The sequence below is a fragment of the Mastomys coucha genome, unplaced genomic scaffold (genome assembly GCF_008632895.1).
Source record: "Mastomys coucha isolate ucsf_1 unplaced genomic scaffold, UCSF_Mcou_1 pScaffold23, whole genome shotgun sequence".
Lineage (NCBI taxonomy): Eukaryota > Metazoa > Chordata > Mammalia > Rodentia > Muridae > Mastomys > Mastomys coucha.
The window spans coordinates 49271021-49288764 of record NW_022196906.1 but is presented as its reverse complement, the minus strand read 5'-3'; the positions used below and the strand labels follow the sequence as shown (position 1 = coordinate 49288764).

General features: G+C 39.3%; 1 protein-coding gene across 2 annotated transcripts in view; it reads right to left on the bottom strand.

Moving 5' to 3' along the window:
* Positions 1-1436: 1436 nt before the first annotated feature.
* Ube2q2 (ubiquitin conjugating enzyme E2 Q2) overlaps positions 1437-17744 on the bottom strand; it is a 57021-nt gene continuing 40713 nt past the window's right edge. For both annotated transcript variants that reach the window (XM_031343204.1, XM_031343203.1), the window contains 5 exons: positions 16020-16078; positions 12926-12974; positions 12451-12546; positions 5324-5390; positions 1437-3007 (listed from right to left, as the gene is read on the bottom strand). In XM_031343204.1, coding sequence (XP_031199064.1) covers positions 2976-3007; positions 5324-5390; positions 12451-12546; positions 12926-12974; positions 16020-16078 — 303 coding nt within the window. In that variant the 3' untranslated portion in view covers positions 1437-2975. The remainder of the gene's footprint in view (positions 3008-5323; positions 5391-12450; positions 12547-12925; positions 12975-16019; positions 16079-17744) is intronic.

Genomic DNA, 17744 nt, shown 5'->3' with positions numbered 1-17744 from the left:
GCCGGAAACGCCGCTGCTCCAGTGCACCGTCTACAAGGTTCCGCCCGGAAGGGAGCGGATGCAGCCCGGCGTTTAAGCCGGCTGCAAACACTGTCCATTTGGTGAATCTGGTTAACTCGTTAGCTCTTAAGTTTTAAGCGAGTAGACATAAATAGCACTCGTCCTTCTTTGGTCACTGTTAATTGACACAGAAAGCCCAAGCCAAACCAGACAGATATTTTCACACAGGAGCCACTATTTTTTGGCTCTTGCTGGTTCTTCCCTGCAGGGCTACAGAATCACAGGGGATAAGGCCCAACAACCTGTTTTAACCCTTTCGTGGTTCCCATACATTCGCAAACCAAAAATGAAACAACAGTAAAAGGCAGCTTCATTTCAACTGAATAGGTTGTTTCCTAATTGAGGGGCTCTTTGTCCCCAGCTACTTGCTCTGACCTGGTGCTTCTTGTTTACACTGTTACAACCCATATGAACATTTTGAGCTGGACAAGGTGGTGATGTTTGCAATCTAGCAAGCTGGAGGCAGAAGGCTCAAAAGCCGAAAACAATCTGGGCCCAACCCCCAAATATGTACGATAACAAAAAAAAAAAAAAAACCATTAACAAGCCCTCAATAACAAACTGCCACTTTACTCAGGACATCTTGGAAGGCCTAATAGCAAACATGGATGCATCATACAGTCTCCGAAACCCCAGGATTACACTGAGAATGAGTGAAAACTTCAGTGCATCCTGCTAATGAAACAAACAAACAAAAACAAAAACAAACAAACAAAGAAAAAACCCAGCAGCTCTGGGGTCTCCAGGAGTCTAAGTCCTACTTTCAGAACTAATGGCTCCAAACTGCTCTGTGGCTCTATTCTTCTCACCAGGCACTGGCTAAGGTTTGGGAGGAGGAGACTAGGGAATGAATGTCAAGGGCCAGTATGTTTAAGAGGACTTCTAAACCTTTCCTCAGCCAAGGCAACCTTCTGAGAAAACCAGAGTTTCTGAATGAAGTAGGGTGGCTGTACATGGAGACATAACATTCAAAGCAAACATGAATCCCTGGCACAGGGACTTCAGTCAAGAAGAGAAAAGGCTTTCCTTCTGCTGAACTTCTGATGAGATTTACTGATAGTGGTATGTACAGAGCCCTTCAGTATATAAGAGGAACTGTGCTACCAGTGCCCTAAGAACCTTAGAGACATTAATTAAAAGAGCACTAGAAACCCACATGTATTTGAACACAGTAAAGGGAATGGTTAAAGAAAAACTAAATACACTACACACGTATACACAGCAATTCTAGGTTCCCTATCTAATTATCTTCATCTCCATTTCTGAAACCTCCCCACACCCCATCTTCTCTTTAAATAGCCTACACTAGGAATTCAATGTAGAGCCTAGAGACACCTGAATCATAGCATCTCGTATGACGGAAAGGTGACAAACTGATTTTTAAATGGTTCTTTATTCATAAACTTGATGCAAGTTTACAAAATTTACTGTACATTGCCAAATAAAACTGCAATGAAAAATAAAATCCAAAAACAAAACAAAACAAAAAAACCCTAAAGCATGCCAAATGTGTAGCTGTCAATTTGCTAGCCATTAGGAATTTAGAATTCAATAATGTACTCAAGACTTTGCCTTAGGCATAGGATCTTTATAATGTGTTGAAGAATTCTGCCTTGTCACTTGTCATCTGAGCCACTGGCAATCATTTATTTAAGGTAACCAAGTGACCAAAAATATCAGATATCTTTACTGCCCTCTTAATCAACAGAATCCAGAGAAACTAAAACCACACATAAAATGCACAAGTGCCACATTTCCTAGATGTGGTTTACAAAGTTTAAAAAAATAATCTCAAATCAAATATATAAGAAATACCGTTGAACTTTGTACTGGTTTGTGCAGGAATATGTGCTTCTGGGTTTTTTAAAAGTGCTTAAATAGCTAGATTTAAATCAAACATGGGATTATTTTTAAAAAATCTATTACCAACCAAAAAGGACTGATTTGGGTAAGGCAATAAAATGCAAAGTCCATTGATCTGTGTCACATTTTATAAAAGAATTAACATAGGCTGAATTCCTACTCATCTTCTGATATAAAAGCCACTGCATGAGTATAGTGAAAATTTAAGGATCTCCAATTTAGGTATCTTTCATAATTTTTCTCAAAGAGTCTGTCTTTGTGCCAATCATTCCATAAGTTTATTAGTTTTTCATCAATTGCAACATCCCGTTAATAAATGGAAAGGTAAAACGACCTCATACTTTAGACCTTAAGGCTCTTGTGGCTCTTCCTCACAAGAAATGTTGAACCAACAGGAAGCAAGTTCAGTCCAATATAGGACCCTGCTGCTCCAGTGGAATTACTGCTCACAAGTGGCTGCCTCACTTTGCTGTACCCCAATATGATAAAATTAGGATCATACTTTCAGATTAGTTCAAACCTTCACACAACCATGAAAAAGTGTAACAATTTAATGAAGAGGCTTCCTGTCATAATTTTGGCAATTAAATGATTTCAGACCTGAAAAGGCTTTGGTTTAGAAGACCTAAAATTTCTAAACCAGTATTGACCATCAATTAAACTTTTATTGGCTCTAAATGAACAGGATTTTGGAAATCTTCATACCCCATAGGCTCAATATAGAAAGGTTACTGTAAAATCACAGCTGCAGTAAACTGATGCTGACTTCCCTGCTGAAAAGATTTCACTTTTCAAGAAAGAGGTGGTAGGGAGTGGCTATTGTGTGTACTTATCGGGAGAAAATACAGTAAAGGCCCCACTGCTCAGTCCAAGATACCTATGTGAGCAAAATGAAAAGGCTGTAACTGGATGTCAGTTGACAGATTATCCACTAAATGATCTATTAGCTAATGTCTTCGGTACTGCTGTTATACGGGCACTCAAAAGCTTATGTCTGTACGTTGGAACGATTTTCTTTAAAGCAACATTGGTCCAGACATATGTCAATGTAGTTAGCCATCTTCCTTTGGAGGTGTGTACCAGCCTGAAATAAAATGGGAAAAGGTTAACTACATCAGTCTTGAAGCAGTTAGAAAAAGGCATTACTAAGATCAGGTCCAGCTCTAGTCATAACTGTGTTGTTTAATCCTACTGTAGGAACTTAAACTTGTTGTTTAGATATTAACCCAGCACTTTGATATCTGATTTGGTTACTGCTTATGACTAACACATACTTGGATCTTCAGCATCTCTGTATGAATGGTACTCCTAGCTGACAGTGATAGTATGGACTAATAGCTACATGCTAACCTTTTATCTCAGTTTTGTATTTAAAAGCAATCCTCAAAGTATCCCACACACAAAATCCTGGTGACCAGAATTTAAAACAAACAAACAAAAACATTGGTAGGGAAAGTACTCTCATCACATTAAAATTCCAGCTATGTGAGACTGTCCATCAGAGTTAGTAATCTCATAATATATGACTATACATCAAGCTACTCAAGATAAGGACACAATTTTGTCAATTTAAAACAAGGACAAAACTTTATATATAAAGCTTTAAAAATCAGAACTGCTCTCTTCTGATTCTGAATCCACTGTTCTTCCATCAAGGCTCTTTCTCCATCTCTCTCAAATACATTTTCTATAAACATCTTGTGAACACCAATTGTAGGGTTTGCTTTGAGTAAGAAAAAGGGGGGAAACGTGACTGCTGGCTCAGGCTCCACACAATGTAAGCTCTCACATTGACATTCATCTCAATGGATGCTCAGTCCTGCTTGGGACAAAGCAGGCACTGGTACATCATCTGATGTACTTACTAGAAACAACTACTACACAAGCCTGGGTTTGACACCTCATGTTTTAAGACCTTCCTTTGAAGTTTCAATATTTGGTTTTGTTTTGAATATTATTACTAAAAAAAAAAAGTGACAAGTTGGTTTTTTCATTAAAATAAAATAGAGTGCAAGACACAAATCCAAACTTACAAACTAATACGCCTACATAAATGTGTACACAGAGGTCAATTTACTGTGTCTTCCTCAAATCTTTTTTTTTTTTTTTTGAGACTTGTTCTCAACCTGGAGCTCAATGACTCAGACTGGCTGGCCAACAAACCCAAGACTCTTTCCTTCTCTGCTTCCCCACAGCTGGGATCAGAATCATCCACAGCCACACCTGGCTTTTCATGTGCATTCTGAGAACAAACTTAGGACCTCATGCATGGTAATGTCCCAGCCCAACTAACACATTTCTAGCAGAGTTAAGACCTTTTACTGTAAAGGTACCAACCCTTCTACCCTGATAATACAAACGATTATTAGTTTCCCTTCCACTACTACAATGAATTCCTTATTCAGGGCACTTGGTTTACACAGTGCTCTGCAAGGTACTATTCTTTTTCTTATGTTTCTAACAGACACTTTGCCAACTTCAGATGAGGAAACTAGAGATGAAAGAGATTACAGAGGCTGGCAAAATGGCTCAGTGGGTGAAGGTACTTCCTGCCAAGCCAGACAACCTGAGTTTGACTCTCAGCACCTACATGGTGTGTGCAGTGGCAAGCGCGCGCATACACACACACACACACACACACACACACACACACACAGAAAAAAAATTATCTTCTACATAAATCTGAGGACTTGTTCAAAGCCACAGAGCTAGGGAGTAACATAAATGGCCCTTGCAAATAGGTCTTCCAAGCCAGGCCAGGTGGTGCAGGCCTATAATCCTAGCTACTGGGAAGACTGGAGCAGAATGACTCAGAGTTCAAGCCTTGCTTGGACTGCAGAGTGATCTCAAAGCCAGACTGGAAAACTTAGTGAGATCTTGTCTTAAAAAGTGAAACAAAAAAGAAAAGGAAACCAAGAACTAGATGAGACACACACACAGTAAAGCTCTGCCTGAGAAGTAGAATGTTTTTGCCTAGTAGGGGTTCTAGGACTGACCCTGGGGCAGGAAGGAAATGAACCAAGTAGGCATCTGAAGGTGTCTCAGGGGCAGATGGCTGTGGTGCACTAGCTCCACTGCAAACGCTCCTATTCAGAGTTGCTAGCACAACTCCTTTCTTACAGGGTATATTTCAAGTGAGCAAGGGACTTATCTATTAACCTGAACTCTTGGCAGTGACTCAAAGGCACTTAGTCAAGGAAGTTAGGGCATCAGCTTTTGATAGAAGCAGTGTTAAGATTTGTTCCAAGATTATAAATATAGAAAATGTTTTTCCCCTCACTGTAATTAGCAGTATTTGATAAAAAAAAAATTAAGACAAAACCACAAAAATGAATAAGGCAAACATGAACATGTTATATGAAACTTCATAAATAATAAGTACTTATTGAATTAAACATACCATTTTTCTCATGTATCTGTACAATGGAATTATAGGACTGTTGGGCTCGTGCTAGATTATACTGATTCTGAAAAAGAAATATACATTATTAAATCAAAATTACAGACCAATCAAAAGCAGAGTAAATTTCTGGAGGTATCACTACTGTGCTTAAAAGAACATTTTCATTTTTCAGACAACTTGTGTTACGTTCCATATTTGCTATAATTTTATAAGAATAATAAAACCAAAATTGTACTTCACTAAACCCCCATGAGCTTCGAGCTGTTGCCTTAGTCTTCCTCCCACTGGTCAGGCATGCGGGTTTACAGTCCTAGTGTGTGTCTCTCCACACTGGCTGATAAAGTCAAAGGAAACGCACTTGGATGAGTACAACCCCAACTCTCCCTTCTAACTGAATCCAAAATGACAGTCTGAGATAATGTTTTCAGATAAGAAAACACTAAGCTTTAGGTATCATGCATGTAAATACTTGTAAATTTTTGATATTTGTAAGTATCTTAAATGTAAGGCATGTCCATGATTGCCACCAAGGCATGGCTCTTGGTTAAAATAAGGAATGTTCTCTAAGAAGGCAAGTTCAGACTGAATTTTGTCTTAAAGTTCTAACGGCCTCCATCTTAACTTCAAAATAATACCAAATGCACTCCATAACAGGAGAGCTCACCTACAGCAGCACGTCACACAACCTGATGTATGACACATGCATGTGCAGAAAAGACAACGTGTGCAGACCAAAGAGCCAAGCCCGCCTGTCCCTGCTCCCCTACACTGAGCTACACTTGCTAGTTTTTCCTACACATCTCTGGAAGCTTTTGCAAGGACATTCATGTGCAGCCTGCTTTCCAAAGACCAACTATGTACTGGCCAATTGTGGGCAAAGCCCACCTGGAATGATGCTTCTGCATCAAAGGACAAGCTTCTGCCATGCTGAGGCCCTGCTCAGGTGTTCAACATGGGCTGCAAGGCCATCTGTCTGTGAGCACCTCCAACGAGCCTCCCAGGAGTCCTTCAACTCTGTAGAGCCACATTCTCCTTGGGGTTTCAACCCGCTGGTCTTCTACTCAGTCCAGCTGGGCCAGCTTCCATGCATTTGTAAGCTATTATTTTTATTTTTAAAGATTTATTACTATAAATAAGTACACTGTAGATGCCTTCAGATGCCCCAAAGCGGGCGTCAGATCTCATTACGGGTGGTTGTGAGCCACCATGTGGTTGCTGGGATTTGAACTCATGACCTTCGGGAGAGCAGTTGGTGCTGTTACCTGCTGAGCCAACTCAATAGCCCCGAGACCCTATTTTCTACAGAGTAATCTTTTTAAAGCCCTGCCATAAAGCATCTAAGACAAAAAGATAATCATCTCAAAAATAATTTTAAAATACTTTCATGGGCAGGAGAGATGGTTCTGTGTTTAAAAACACTGGCTGTTCTTCTAGAGCACCAAGATTGGATTCCTAGCACCCATACAGTGGATAACAACTCCAGTTCCGGGGATCTGATGCCCTCTCCTGGCCTATGCCGGCAGCAAACATGTATGCATTCCACAGACAAACAAGAAACACAGGCAAAACATCAATACACACTAATTTATTTACACAAAAGGAAAAATGAAAAAGAAATAGACTAAACCTAACAAAATACACATAAGATACTCTCAGATCTGGAAACACTGCACCCACTCTCCTAAGTGGAGCCTGTCACTGTGGACAGTCACCACAGCTGATGACTGACCTCCAGGTTAGGACTGCAGACATTTCCTTACACCTTCGCTGATTTCTCCCTTTTGACTCCTCTCTAACAATAAGTTGGATTTTGATCTATTGTTATTGGTTTCATTTTGTACTTCAGTGTACAAGGAACTAGCTCTCAGCAATTCTGAACAGGGTATGCATTAGTAGACTCGCCTCTCCCTCACCTTCCCTACCCTTGTACCTTTCAGGCCTCCAACCTCTCCTCTTTCACATCGGGGGTGTCATGTGCCCTATCTTTTCCTTGTGAGGCCCCTTTAGTTTCTGATTGCATTGTTGTTGCTATCTCAGACACTGGAGAATTTTATTTTCAAATTCCTATTTGACCAATGGGCTGTACATGTCTGAATTTCCACATGACATTGTATATTTCTGGCATATTAACATACTGTAAGCTTTATTTAACTAGGACAGGGAGTATCCATCTTCCTTTTTGTTTTTCAGCATTATGGGTTATCTTCACTCAATAACTTTAAACTTTTTTTTTTTCAAGAATTTTACTATTGCAATTTTATATTTTAAAACTTTTAATTTTACATGTTCCTTTTACTATAACTCAGAAATGCACTTAAGTTTCCAAGTTCATATGTAATTTAATTAATTTCATTAGTATCTTCTGACCTAATTACATTGACTTATATAGTTCTAGAAGGTAGTACTGTTTTTATATAGTCTGCCTTGCTTTATAAAATCATCTGCTGTGAACTTTTTCAGTTTCTTATGTATGTCTGAGAGAGACACAGGACATCTCACACTGAGCAGAGATCAGCTGGTTTAGTCAGCAGACAACTTATGCAGCCCTTTCTTGGTTGGTATATTTATCTGGTTTTCCCTGTGGTTTTGGGAGGGGGTTTTCTCTTCTGCTATAAGCTATTCTGTATGTTAAGATTCTTCAGATTATCTCAACTCCATTCCAGGTCTTATTAATTGATCAGTTTCATGGTTCCATTTTTAAATGTACAAATGTTTTCTTTTCTTTGGCTTTTTAAGATAGGGTCTCATTTATTAGGCCACTCTGGTCTTGAACCCACTATGTAGCCAAACATTGCCTTGAACTTCTGATCCTACTGCCTCCATCTTCTCTAAGTGCTGGAGTTATAAGCATATGACCATTTACCTAGCTATTTTCTTCCTTGGACATTTCATACAACTATCTTATTGCATTTCAAATAACTGTAGTTTCTATTTTGTTGTTTGTATAACATTCACATTTCTGTCAATTCTGTGCCTGGGTGGCCTTGTTGTGATCTTTAACTAAATAAATTCCCCATTTGTTTGATTTTAATCTTTGGGAAGCCTACAAGCTTCAATTAGAAACACTTTTCTCTAGAGGATGAGTCTGCTTCTGGTGAGAGCTGAAAGTTCAGCTAACATGGGACCAGAACAGTCCCTGTGGGAAATCAGGCTCCTATATTTGGCACCACTGATGCCAAATATTTATCACTGATGGATACGGCCAGGGCTTAGTCACTCCATAGCACTGGAAAAGACGAAGAACTCACTCCCAGGCTTGTGACCATTACGAAGGGTTCTGCAATAAGTAGCAGCAAGAGAAGGTTCCTATCCTGACTGAAGAAACAGCGGCAGCATTGCCCCAAGGTTGTGTGTTCCAGGACTTCCCTATCACTGACTGATCTTCCCTCTGTAACATGCATGTTTAGCCCATCAGCTTGCTTTATTTACTTTATAGTTTTGAAGATAGGGTCTCCTTGTACAGCTCAGTAGAGTCTAGATTCACATTGTAGCCCAGATGGCCTCAAATTCGCAATCTTCCTGCCTTAGCTCTCCAAGTGCTGGGAACTACCTTTCTACAAACAGGCCCATACTCTGAAAGAATTTATTACTTGTATAGCCTCAAGTTAATGCTATAGACTTTATTTCCTAGTAATTGAACAGGAAACAGCCTGGGCTTCATCTTTCTAACTACATGGCTTGTTCTCACTCCTGGCTAGACATTGTCGGGGAGTGGGAGAGCTGATGGCAAGACTATACTTCTATCTCTCCGTAAGCCCTTGACTGTACAGAGCTACCAAAGTTCTCAGTCCCATTAACCCAACCTCAATCATATCTACTGAGAAGAACTCAGATTTCCAGCATATGTTTCAGTTAATCCAGCTTTTTAAAAGACAAGCATACTGAATTACTTTGAACCAACAACTGATAATATAATTAAGATATTGAATCTTGGCTTTTTGACTAATGTAAATATTTAAAGTATTCTATAGTAATAAATATATGACAAAAAGAAATCTGAAGAGCACAAAATGCTAATTTCATTTTTAACTTAACCCTACTAGTATTTCAAAAGCCCCTAATCACTAACATGACAGTAACATGGCTATTAATATGACAGTAGTTCTACTCCCTGAATCAACTTGCTGGCCCTTTAAAGATTGACCTTTATTATTTTTAATTATGTGTATGTGTGTCTTTATGTTGAGTGTAGGTGCCCAGAGGCCAGAGGCCTCAGATCCCCCTACAGTGGGAGCTAGAGACCACTGTGAGAGGGCTGCCAGAGTCTCCTGAAGAGCAGCAATTGTTCTGAAAAGCTGAGTTATCTACTCAGACCTGTATCTTCCTTTTTAGTTACACTTATTTTATGTGTGTGTTATGTGGAGAACAAGGGAGAGACATGTACCATAATATGAATGTGAAGGTCAGGATAACCTTGGAAATTGGTTCTCCCATTGGGATTGAGCTCAGGACCTTTCTCTGGCTTGGTGCCAAATGTGTTTACCCACTGAGCCATCTCACCATCCAGCTTTCTTTTTTGATTGTTTAGGGTTTTGGTTTTTTTAAGGTGTGTGGTGGGGGGGCGTCTCACTACATAGCCCAGGCTAGCCTGGCACAACATCCCAACTGCCATAAATCACCACGTCAGACTTCTGTAGTATTTTTTTTAAGTTAATGATTAGACTATTCCCTGTGAGTTTGAAATTCAGGAATTCTATTATAGTGTACAAAGTTTCTACTTTCTTAGTTGGCAATATTTTTTTAATAATAATAAAGTGAGGTTTTATCCTAAAAATCTCACTGAACTCACCTTCTACTGTACTAACCACATAGTCACTTCTGCCAACCATGAAAGCCCTCAGCATGATGGCCTCAGATTCTATAAGCTAAGTCTTCACAGCCATCTTAGCAGCTATGCGCTATAGTCGACACAAGACTGCAAACATCTCCACAGTTAGGCAATGTATGAATGTACCTCAATATACAGAAATACTCAGCAGCCTCACTTAGCATCTTGAGTATAATGCTTTTTCTCACTTGCCAAGAAAACTACACATCATTAAAAAGTGCAGGTTTAAAGCAACTGAAAGGGAACAAAGAATACTGGTGGTTCTAGAATTTCAAAACTATAGAGGACTTAATGTCCCTGTCCTGCTGTACTTGACACACGGCTCTCAGGAGTCAAGTACAAGGCTCTCTCTCTTCTAATTTTCTTTTAAAATGAAAATCGTGTAAGAACTTAACACCAAATCCTCTGTATAAATAGACGCCAGGAAGCAAGCACTGAAGAACATGACAGCGCCTTACTTCTAGGTACTCAAAATTACAAATTACTTTTTCAGTTTTTTGTGATATTATTTACTTTGCCTGAGCAAATATTTAATCACTAAAAAGGTTTTAGATTAAGGCTGGTGAGATGGCTCAGTGGTTAAAAGCACTGACTGCTCTTCCTGCAGTCATGAGTTCAAATCCTAGCAACCACATGGTGGCTTACAACCATCCGGAATGGGAAACAAACAAACAAACAAAAACTGTGGGCTAGAGGTAGCAGAGCCAAAGAGGGAAAAGGGAAGGGAAGGGAAGAGGGGGAGGAAGGCTTTTGATTATATTACATAATCATTTTATTGACACATTAAGATAAAAACATAGATTCACATATACTGTTAAGATATGTTGGTCTGGTCCATTGGTGATGGCACATACCTTTAATTCCAGCACTCAGGAAGCAGAGGCAGGTGGATCTCTGTGAGTTTTTTTTTTTTTTTTTTAAAGATTTATTTATTTATTATATGTTAAGTACACTGTAGCTGTCTTCAGACACACCAGAAGAGGGCATAAGATCTCATTATTGGTGGTTGTGAGCCACCATGTGGTTGCTGGGATTTGAACTCATGACCTTCCGAAAAGCAGTCAGTGCTCTTCCCCACTGAGCCATCTCACCAGCCCGATCTCTGTGAGTTTTAAGCCAACCTGGGCTACACAAAGAAATCCCGTCTTCAAAAACAAATGAACAAAATAAATAAATAAATAAATGCTGGTTTGATATGAATTATTGGACATTAGCAAGCTGCCTAACTTCTAGAATTTAAACAAATGACGTTTTTGTTCCATATAAACAGCTGCTAAAAGCAACACTATCAGCCCAAATGATTTTTTAAATGATCTTTTAAATTGTCCTTGTTCTGTGGATTAACATTCTAAAACAATCTTGTGATTTGAAGTACAGTATAAATATATGTTTTACTTCTTGAATAAACACTGCAAATTTACAAAGAACTTTAGGGGAACATTCACTATGCAAAAAAAGTATCAGATCAAGGTTGATTTCCATCACAAAAGGTTTTTTCAAAACAAACATCATAAATACCTATGAGTAGCTACAATCCCACCTAGAAGGATCATTCTGCACACAACTCAGTGAAGAAGTGCACAGACTATGTCTGCCTGCCTGAAACCCTTGTCTTGACCCCATGACCTTAGGAGTTATCCAGACTCCTTGTGCCTCAGTTTTCTTATCTATAAAATGAAGACAACAGAACTTTTCTCTTAGGTTATAAAAGGGTTGAAAAGGTTAATGATGTAGATTAGAATAGAGTCCAGCATGTACACACTGGCTGGAAATTAATGATGCTAACATGGTCCCAGTTTAGAGAAAGCTCAAAATTCACCTGGGCTTTTTTTTACTTAGCATGTTATATTTAGCAATAATAAGCTCAAACTCTAAACATGTCTGTGACTACGAAAGGCAGTGCAGTAATGTAATGAGTATGTTCTCTTACACATCTATGCTTTCTAAACTTTCGAAAACAAGAAAAACAAATAAAAAATTGAAATAAACGGTCTCATAAAGAACTACAACGGGGGTTGAGGCGCTGGAGAGAAGGCTCCTCAGTTAAGGCTGCTTTTTCTTGAAGAGGACCTGAGTTCAATTCCAATCACCCACACAGTGACTCACAACTGTCCATAACTATAGATCATCTAATGCCCTCTTCTCACCTCAGAGGGCACCAGGCACACATACAGTGCAGACACACACACATAGGCAAAACACTCAGATATAAAAATAAATTTTAAAAATAGACTCAAGACAGGAAGATGCCGCTAGCTGAGCACCCAGCATGTCTGTGGAGTTCCTCGTCTAGTACCTTATTCGCTCCAAACTGCACCCGGGCTTTGCCTTTCACTAAGGTGGCATTGATCTGCATGATGACGGATTCTATTGAGTAGGCACTGCTCCAGCCCTGTGGGAAGAACAAGGTGCATCTAAAACTCAGCGGTCTTCACAATTCCCATTCAGAAAAACCTAATAAAACAACACAGAGGAGGACCCCAACAACAGCAAATCAGTGCTATCTGTAAGGACAGGAAAAACATTGGGCTACTTCTAGAATCTTGCAAACAACCCCGTGTTGTAAATGTCACTGAGTGATTATAATTTCAGATTAACATCACTCTCAATGGCTGTTCCAGCATGGACAAGCTCCAAGTACAATGAAAACTTACTGCTTTACCTTGAACTTGTTTAGAAAAGTAGGTGCTACTACATGTAAGATCTTTCCTCTTAGAATCCAGCTTGTATAGGGAAATAGTCCAAGGGTAAGAATTGTACACAAGAGTTACCTGTTTTGTGAGAAGTTCCATACACAGTGCTCCTCCACCCAACACATACCTTTAAAAAGGAAAGCAAGCATACAAAATCCTCCTTAACTTCTGAATCATTACTAAGATAGTACTCACACAAAATTAGAAGATAACATACAAAATAAAAACTGTTGTTAGAGACATAAGACTGCGACCAATTTCAAATGTTCAGTCATTATTCTAATATAATCAACTTGTCAAACAAGTTGAACAAAATACTAATAAACTTCTTCTGATGTCAAAAACTAAAAACTTGGCTCCAAATATCCCAGAGAACAGGAGCAAAAGAATCTGTTTTCTTAGTGGACACTCATGCTCTTCAGTCTCTGGAGCTTTCTCTGCATCCTAATGCAAAGCTGACAACACTGCTGACAGAGTTACAGACAGCTATACAGTGTGAATCTCCAGTGTTTTGCTGAGACACACAGTAGAGCCCACATACCTGCTACCATAATACCTCCATTTCTATAGATTCATATAAACTTCAAGCTGTCTTCTGATTCTGAGACTGCTGTTTTAAATCAACCAATAGCTTTTCTTCTTTCATAGCTGCACTACGAAAGAAGCCCTTTGGTTCTCCTTAGTGAAGGCTTCCCTTCCTCACTCCTCTTCCCATACGGTCTCTGTCACTTGACCCTGTGGCAATGGGATCTCAGATACAGTCTTTGGCTCAGACTCATCGCTCTAGGTACTTTTCCTCTCTTTTGTATATGTGTGGCATGTGTGTATGTTACATACACTATGGAGGCTAGACGTAACCCCAGCTACCCACCATACTGTTCAAGACAGGGTCTCTTGATGAACCGCTCACCAATTTAGCTAGCCTGGCTAGCCAGCCAGGTTCAAGGATTCTCCTTTCCCCACTTTACCAGTGCTCAGGTTACAGGAATAAGCCATCATACCCAGACTGTATGCGGGGTCTAGGGGTCTCAACTCAGGTCCTAATTTCTCAGCAAGCATTTTACCAACTGAGCCATCTCTAGCATTCCTAGAACATTTTTTTAAACTATTACTTCCTTTTTCCTATATACCAGTTAATGACAGATGAACCCAATATTTACAGTTAAATATGCTTAGCAGAGGAAGGAGGGGGAAAAAACTTGTTATAGAATTACAATGCTATAGCAACACTAAACTGTAAAAAAGTTTAATGCTGCTATACTTGGCTAGGAAAGGGCTGGTGTTCTGAGCAAGAGATACCAAAGTTTAAAATTCATTATATTTCCACCCTATATTCATTTTGTGTATGTAAATATTTGGCTAGGTTACCTAATATTCTCCTTCCAAAATTAGCCATGGGCTTTATGGTAGAAAAACTATCTTCACTGCCTAATCCAGAAGCATGTGGGGAATGTTTAAAATGAAACTTCCCATGCCTCTTAACTTGTGATCGCCACTCATCCTAACAGTATTTGTGATCAGTACTGAGGCATTACTTCAGCCTTGCTGAGTATCACTCAGAACACTTCCCAAATAGCAAACCAGAGGATGCCATCTCTGAGATGCCAACAGGCCAAAAAAACCTAGAAGTTACTCGGTGATTTTGTGGAAAACAGATTTAGGAGCTGTTATTTAGTGACTTTGTGAGGGAAAAAAACCTCACACCAAGTTTTCAACAAGTCCCTTTGGACTAAGTATCACTGAGCCTGATGTCACAATGCCTAATACACCATAGAACTGTGTGGGAGCTATAGAAAGGAGCAGGCCGCAGGCACCACCTGGGCTGATTAATCTTTTAATCAAGTACTCCGTGATTGTATTGCAGACATCTAAATGGCTCAACACATCACAAACACGGATGTGTTTCTGCTGAGCTTTACAGACACAATGGCCAGTTGTGCTGTACTCTACCTCTCAACATCAGGTCACACATATTCTCACTATATTGAGAAATCTAGACCAGGAAGTGATCTCAAAAACAAAAACAAAAAAATATATAGTTATATTTTTTTCACATCTACATATTATAAGAGACTATTTCTGAGAAGATCTAAAGTCTGACTTTAGGAGCCACTACTACTGTCTCAGATACAGAAATTATCAGCTTATGGGCAATGTTTTTGGATTTTATTATTACAACAGAAATCATCTCACAGAGTAGAATTAGCTGAGGATTTGAAAACTCTCAAAGGATTTTTTTTTTCCAAAATTTATTTTATTTTCATTCATGTGTGTGCTTGCAGAGGCCAGAGGGTGTATTAAATCCCTTGGAGCTGAAGTACCAGGTAGCTACAAGTTATTTCATATGGGTGCTAGAAACTGACTTTGGGTTCTTTCCAAGAGAAACAACTACTCTAATCAACTGAGCCATCTCCCCTGCTCCCTACAAGTAGTTTAATGATGCCCATATGGGAGATTGCATAACATTTCATAATTAATTTGATCTTTGTCATGCCTCCCATAGCTTCCTAACTACAAAAAGTAGTAGGACAAAATTCAGTATGGCTGTATGACAACCACCGGTCCATTGTAACTAATAACTATTTATGCAGTGATCAGCTCCACAGCCACCTCAGGTTACCTGATTTTATCACTGTGACTATACGCAACATTACAAGCCCATGAGAACCACAGTAACTGTAACTTTCCTGAAATCCTCAAGCATGGTTTATATTTGAAAAACATTTTTTAAAGACAAAATCTTGATAGATACTGACCATATTATCCATCCAGATATAGATTTGCATGGATCTCTCTAGCAGGCTCAGACCTACTGCATAGCCAAGGCTGGCCTGGAACTCACAGTCCTAAATCAGCTTCTAACAGATTGAGATTACAAGCAGGTACACTGAGCTAAAAAACATTTCTAAAGAGTCAATACCTATAAATAAACTCCATTAAGATGCCTGCTTATAAGTAACTAATTTGTTCCTATGGTTCTGAATGTGGACCCCAAGAAAGTGCTATCAGTTTCATTTGAGAATTTCTTAGAAATGTAAGTTCTCAAGCCCCTTCAACCCACCTGACACACAATCCTATGTCAAGTCCAGCAATCCTGACCCCCCAGACTCCAGCTAGTCCTGCAAAGGACTCTGACACATGCTGTCACAAAAAAGTAAATATGTAAACTTACCCTCCTGAGAGAACAGGTAACACCACTCGAACAAACGGAGGATCAAATGGAAAATTATCCTAAAAAAAGTATAAGTTTAATCAATTTTAAGAGCATCAATTTTAACTTTGCATTATTTAGAAGGTTTTCAAATAATCAATAAAGAAATGTATCCTCTTATTACCTGGTCATGAAAGTGAAATTAGTACCAAAGGACAGATGAGAAACAATTAACAACCACAAAGCCATCAAATAAGAGACTCAGTCGGGACAGAACAGAGCAGAGCGGCAGGCACTATCTCACACCATACACTAAGCAGCATGGTATGGTCAGGGTCGGGAGAGGCCTTTTTTCTCACTACAGAAGAGGAATAGAAGAGGTGAGCAAATAACTGAATGCAGACTTGCAGCCAGGGAAGCAAAAGCTGGAGCTGCAGTATGCCAAAGAGAGGCCTGGGGGCCGGCCGTCTGTGTGTCAGGATGGGCCCCGAGGGACCAACGGCCAACTACCCTCAAAGGAAGTCACGTCTAGCTCTCAGAAATCTCCATTCTAGGTTGTCTAGGCACTCTGTGGCCCTGGCAGGGCAAATGTTAATCCCTTCTGGGAAGAACACAGTACTGCACCCCTCCTCTGAAGTCTTTCACACATAATGTACATCATTGCTAAGACTTAGACGTAAGCCCAACAGGACAACCACAATGAGACAGAGTCAACAGGCACATGTTACAATAACTGCTGAACATCTGGAAGGAAGAGAAGATAAAACCAAACCACAGCAGAACTGTGTATCATTACAACAGAACCCATCAAGATTCTAGAATCTGGAGCCACAGCAGCAGGGACTAACAACCCAATGGGCGACTGAGACTATGTCAACAAACTGCAGAACAGAGATTCAGTAAATAGGAAAATAGATAACACACATCCAGAATGAAGTTAAAGAGCCAAAATGGTACAAGAGGTGGAAAAATGCAGAAAATAACGACACAATGTTTATAAGATGTTTGAGTGTTAAAAGAGAGAATAGGGCAAGAAAAATGGATAAGAATTTTTTAAAGACTTCTCAATGCTTGGCCACTGTAAGTACTTTCAGGAAAGACGAGAATCTTCACTGATAAAAAAGTTATCTGAGTGGGCTGAAAGGAGTTGACAACTTGCCAACCTAAAAATTGGTATTCCTGAAAAATCTAATTAAAGCCAGGCAAAGCAGCACATAGCTATAACCCAGCAATCAGGAAGCAGGACAAGAGGATCACAAGTCTGAGACCAGTCTGTGATTCATAACAAGGCTTTGTCACAAAGAAAAAGAAATAAAACATGCATTTTCCCACCTGCAAAGCCATACTAAAAAGAAATACTTAACATTTTTTAGGCAGAAAAAAAAGATAATGCTAGATATAACCTGAGAGAATAAAGAGCATGAAAGTTCCAAATTTAGCTGGTCTCAGAATCCAAGTAAAGAATGTAAATGCATGTATTGAGAATATTAACTCAAACATTCTAAGGCAGTAGCTCTCAACCTATCTCACAAAACAGATATCATGCATATCAGATATTTACATTATGTTTCATAAATAAGCAAAATTAGTTATGAAGTGAGAACAAAAATAATTTTATGGTTGGGGGTCATCACAACATGAGGAACTGTATTAAAGGGTCACCGTATTAGGTACTTTGAAGTAGTACTGCTAAAGGCTATGAAATTACAAAGGCGAAAAAACAAATACTGGACTTTGACAATTCAA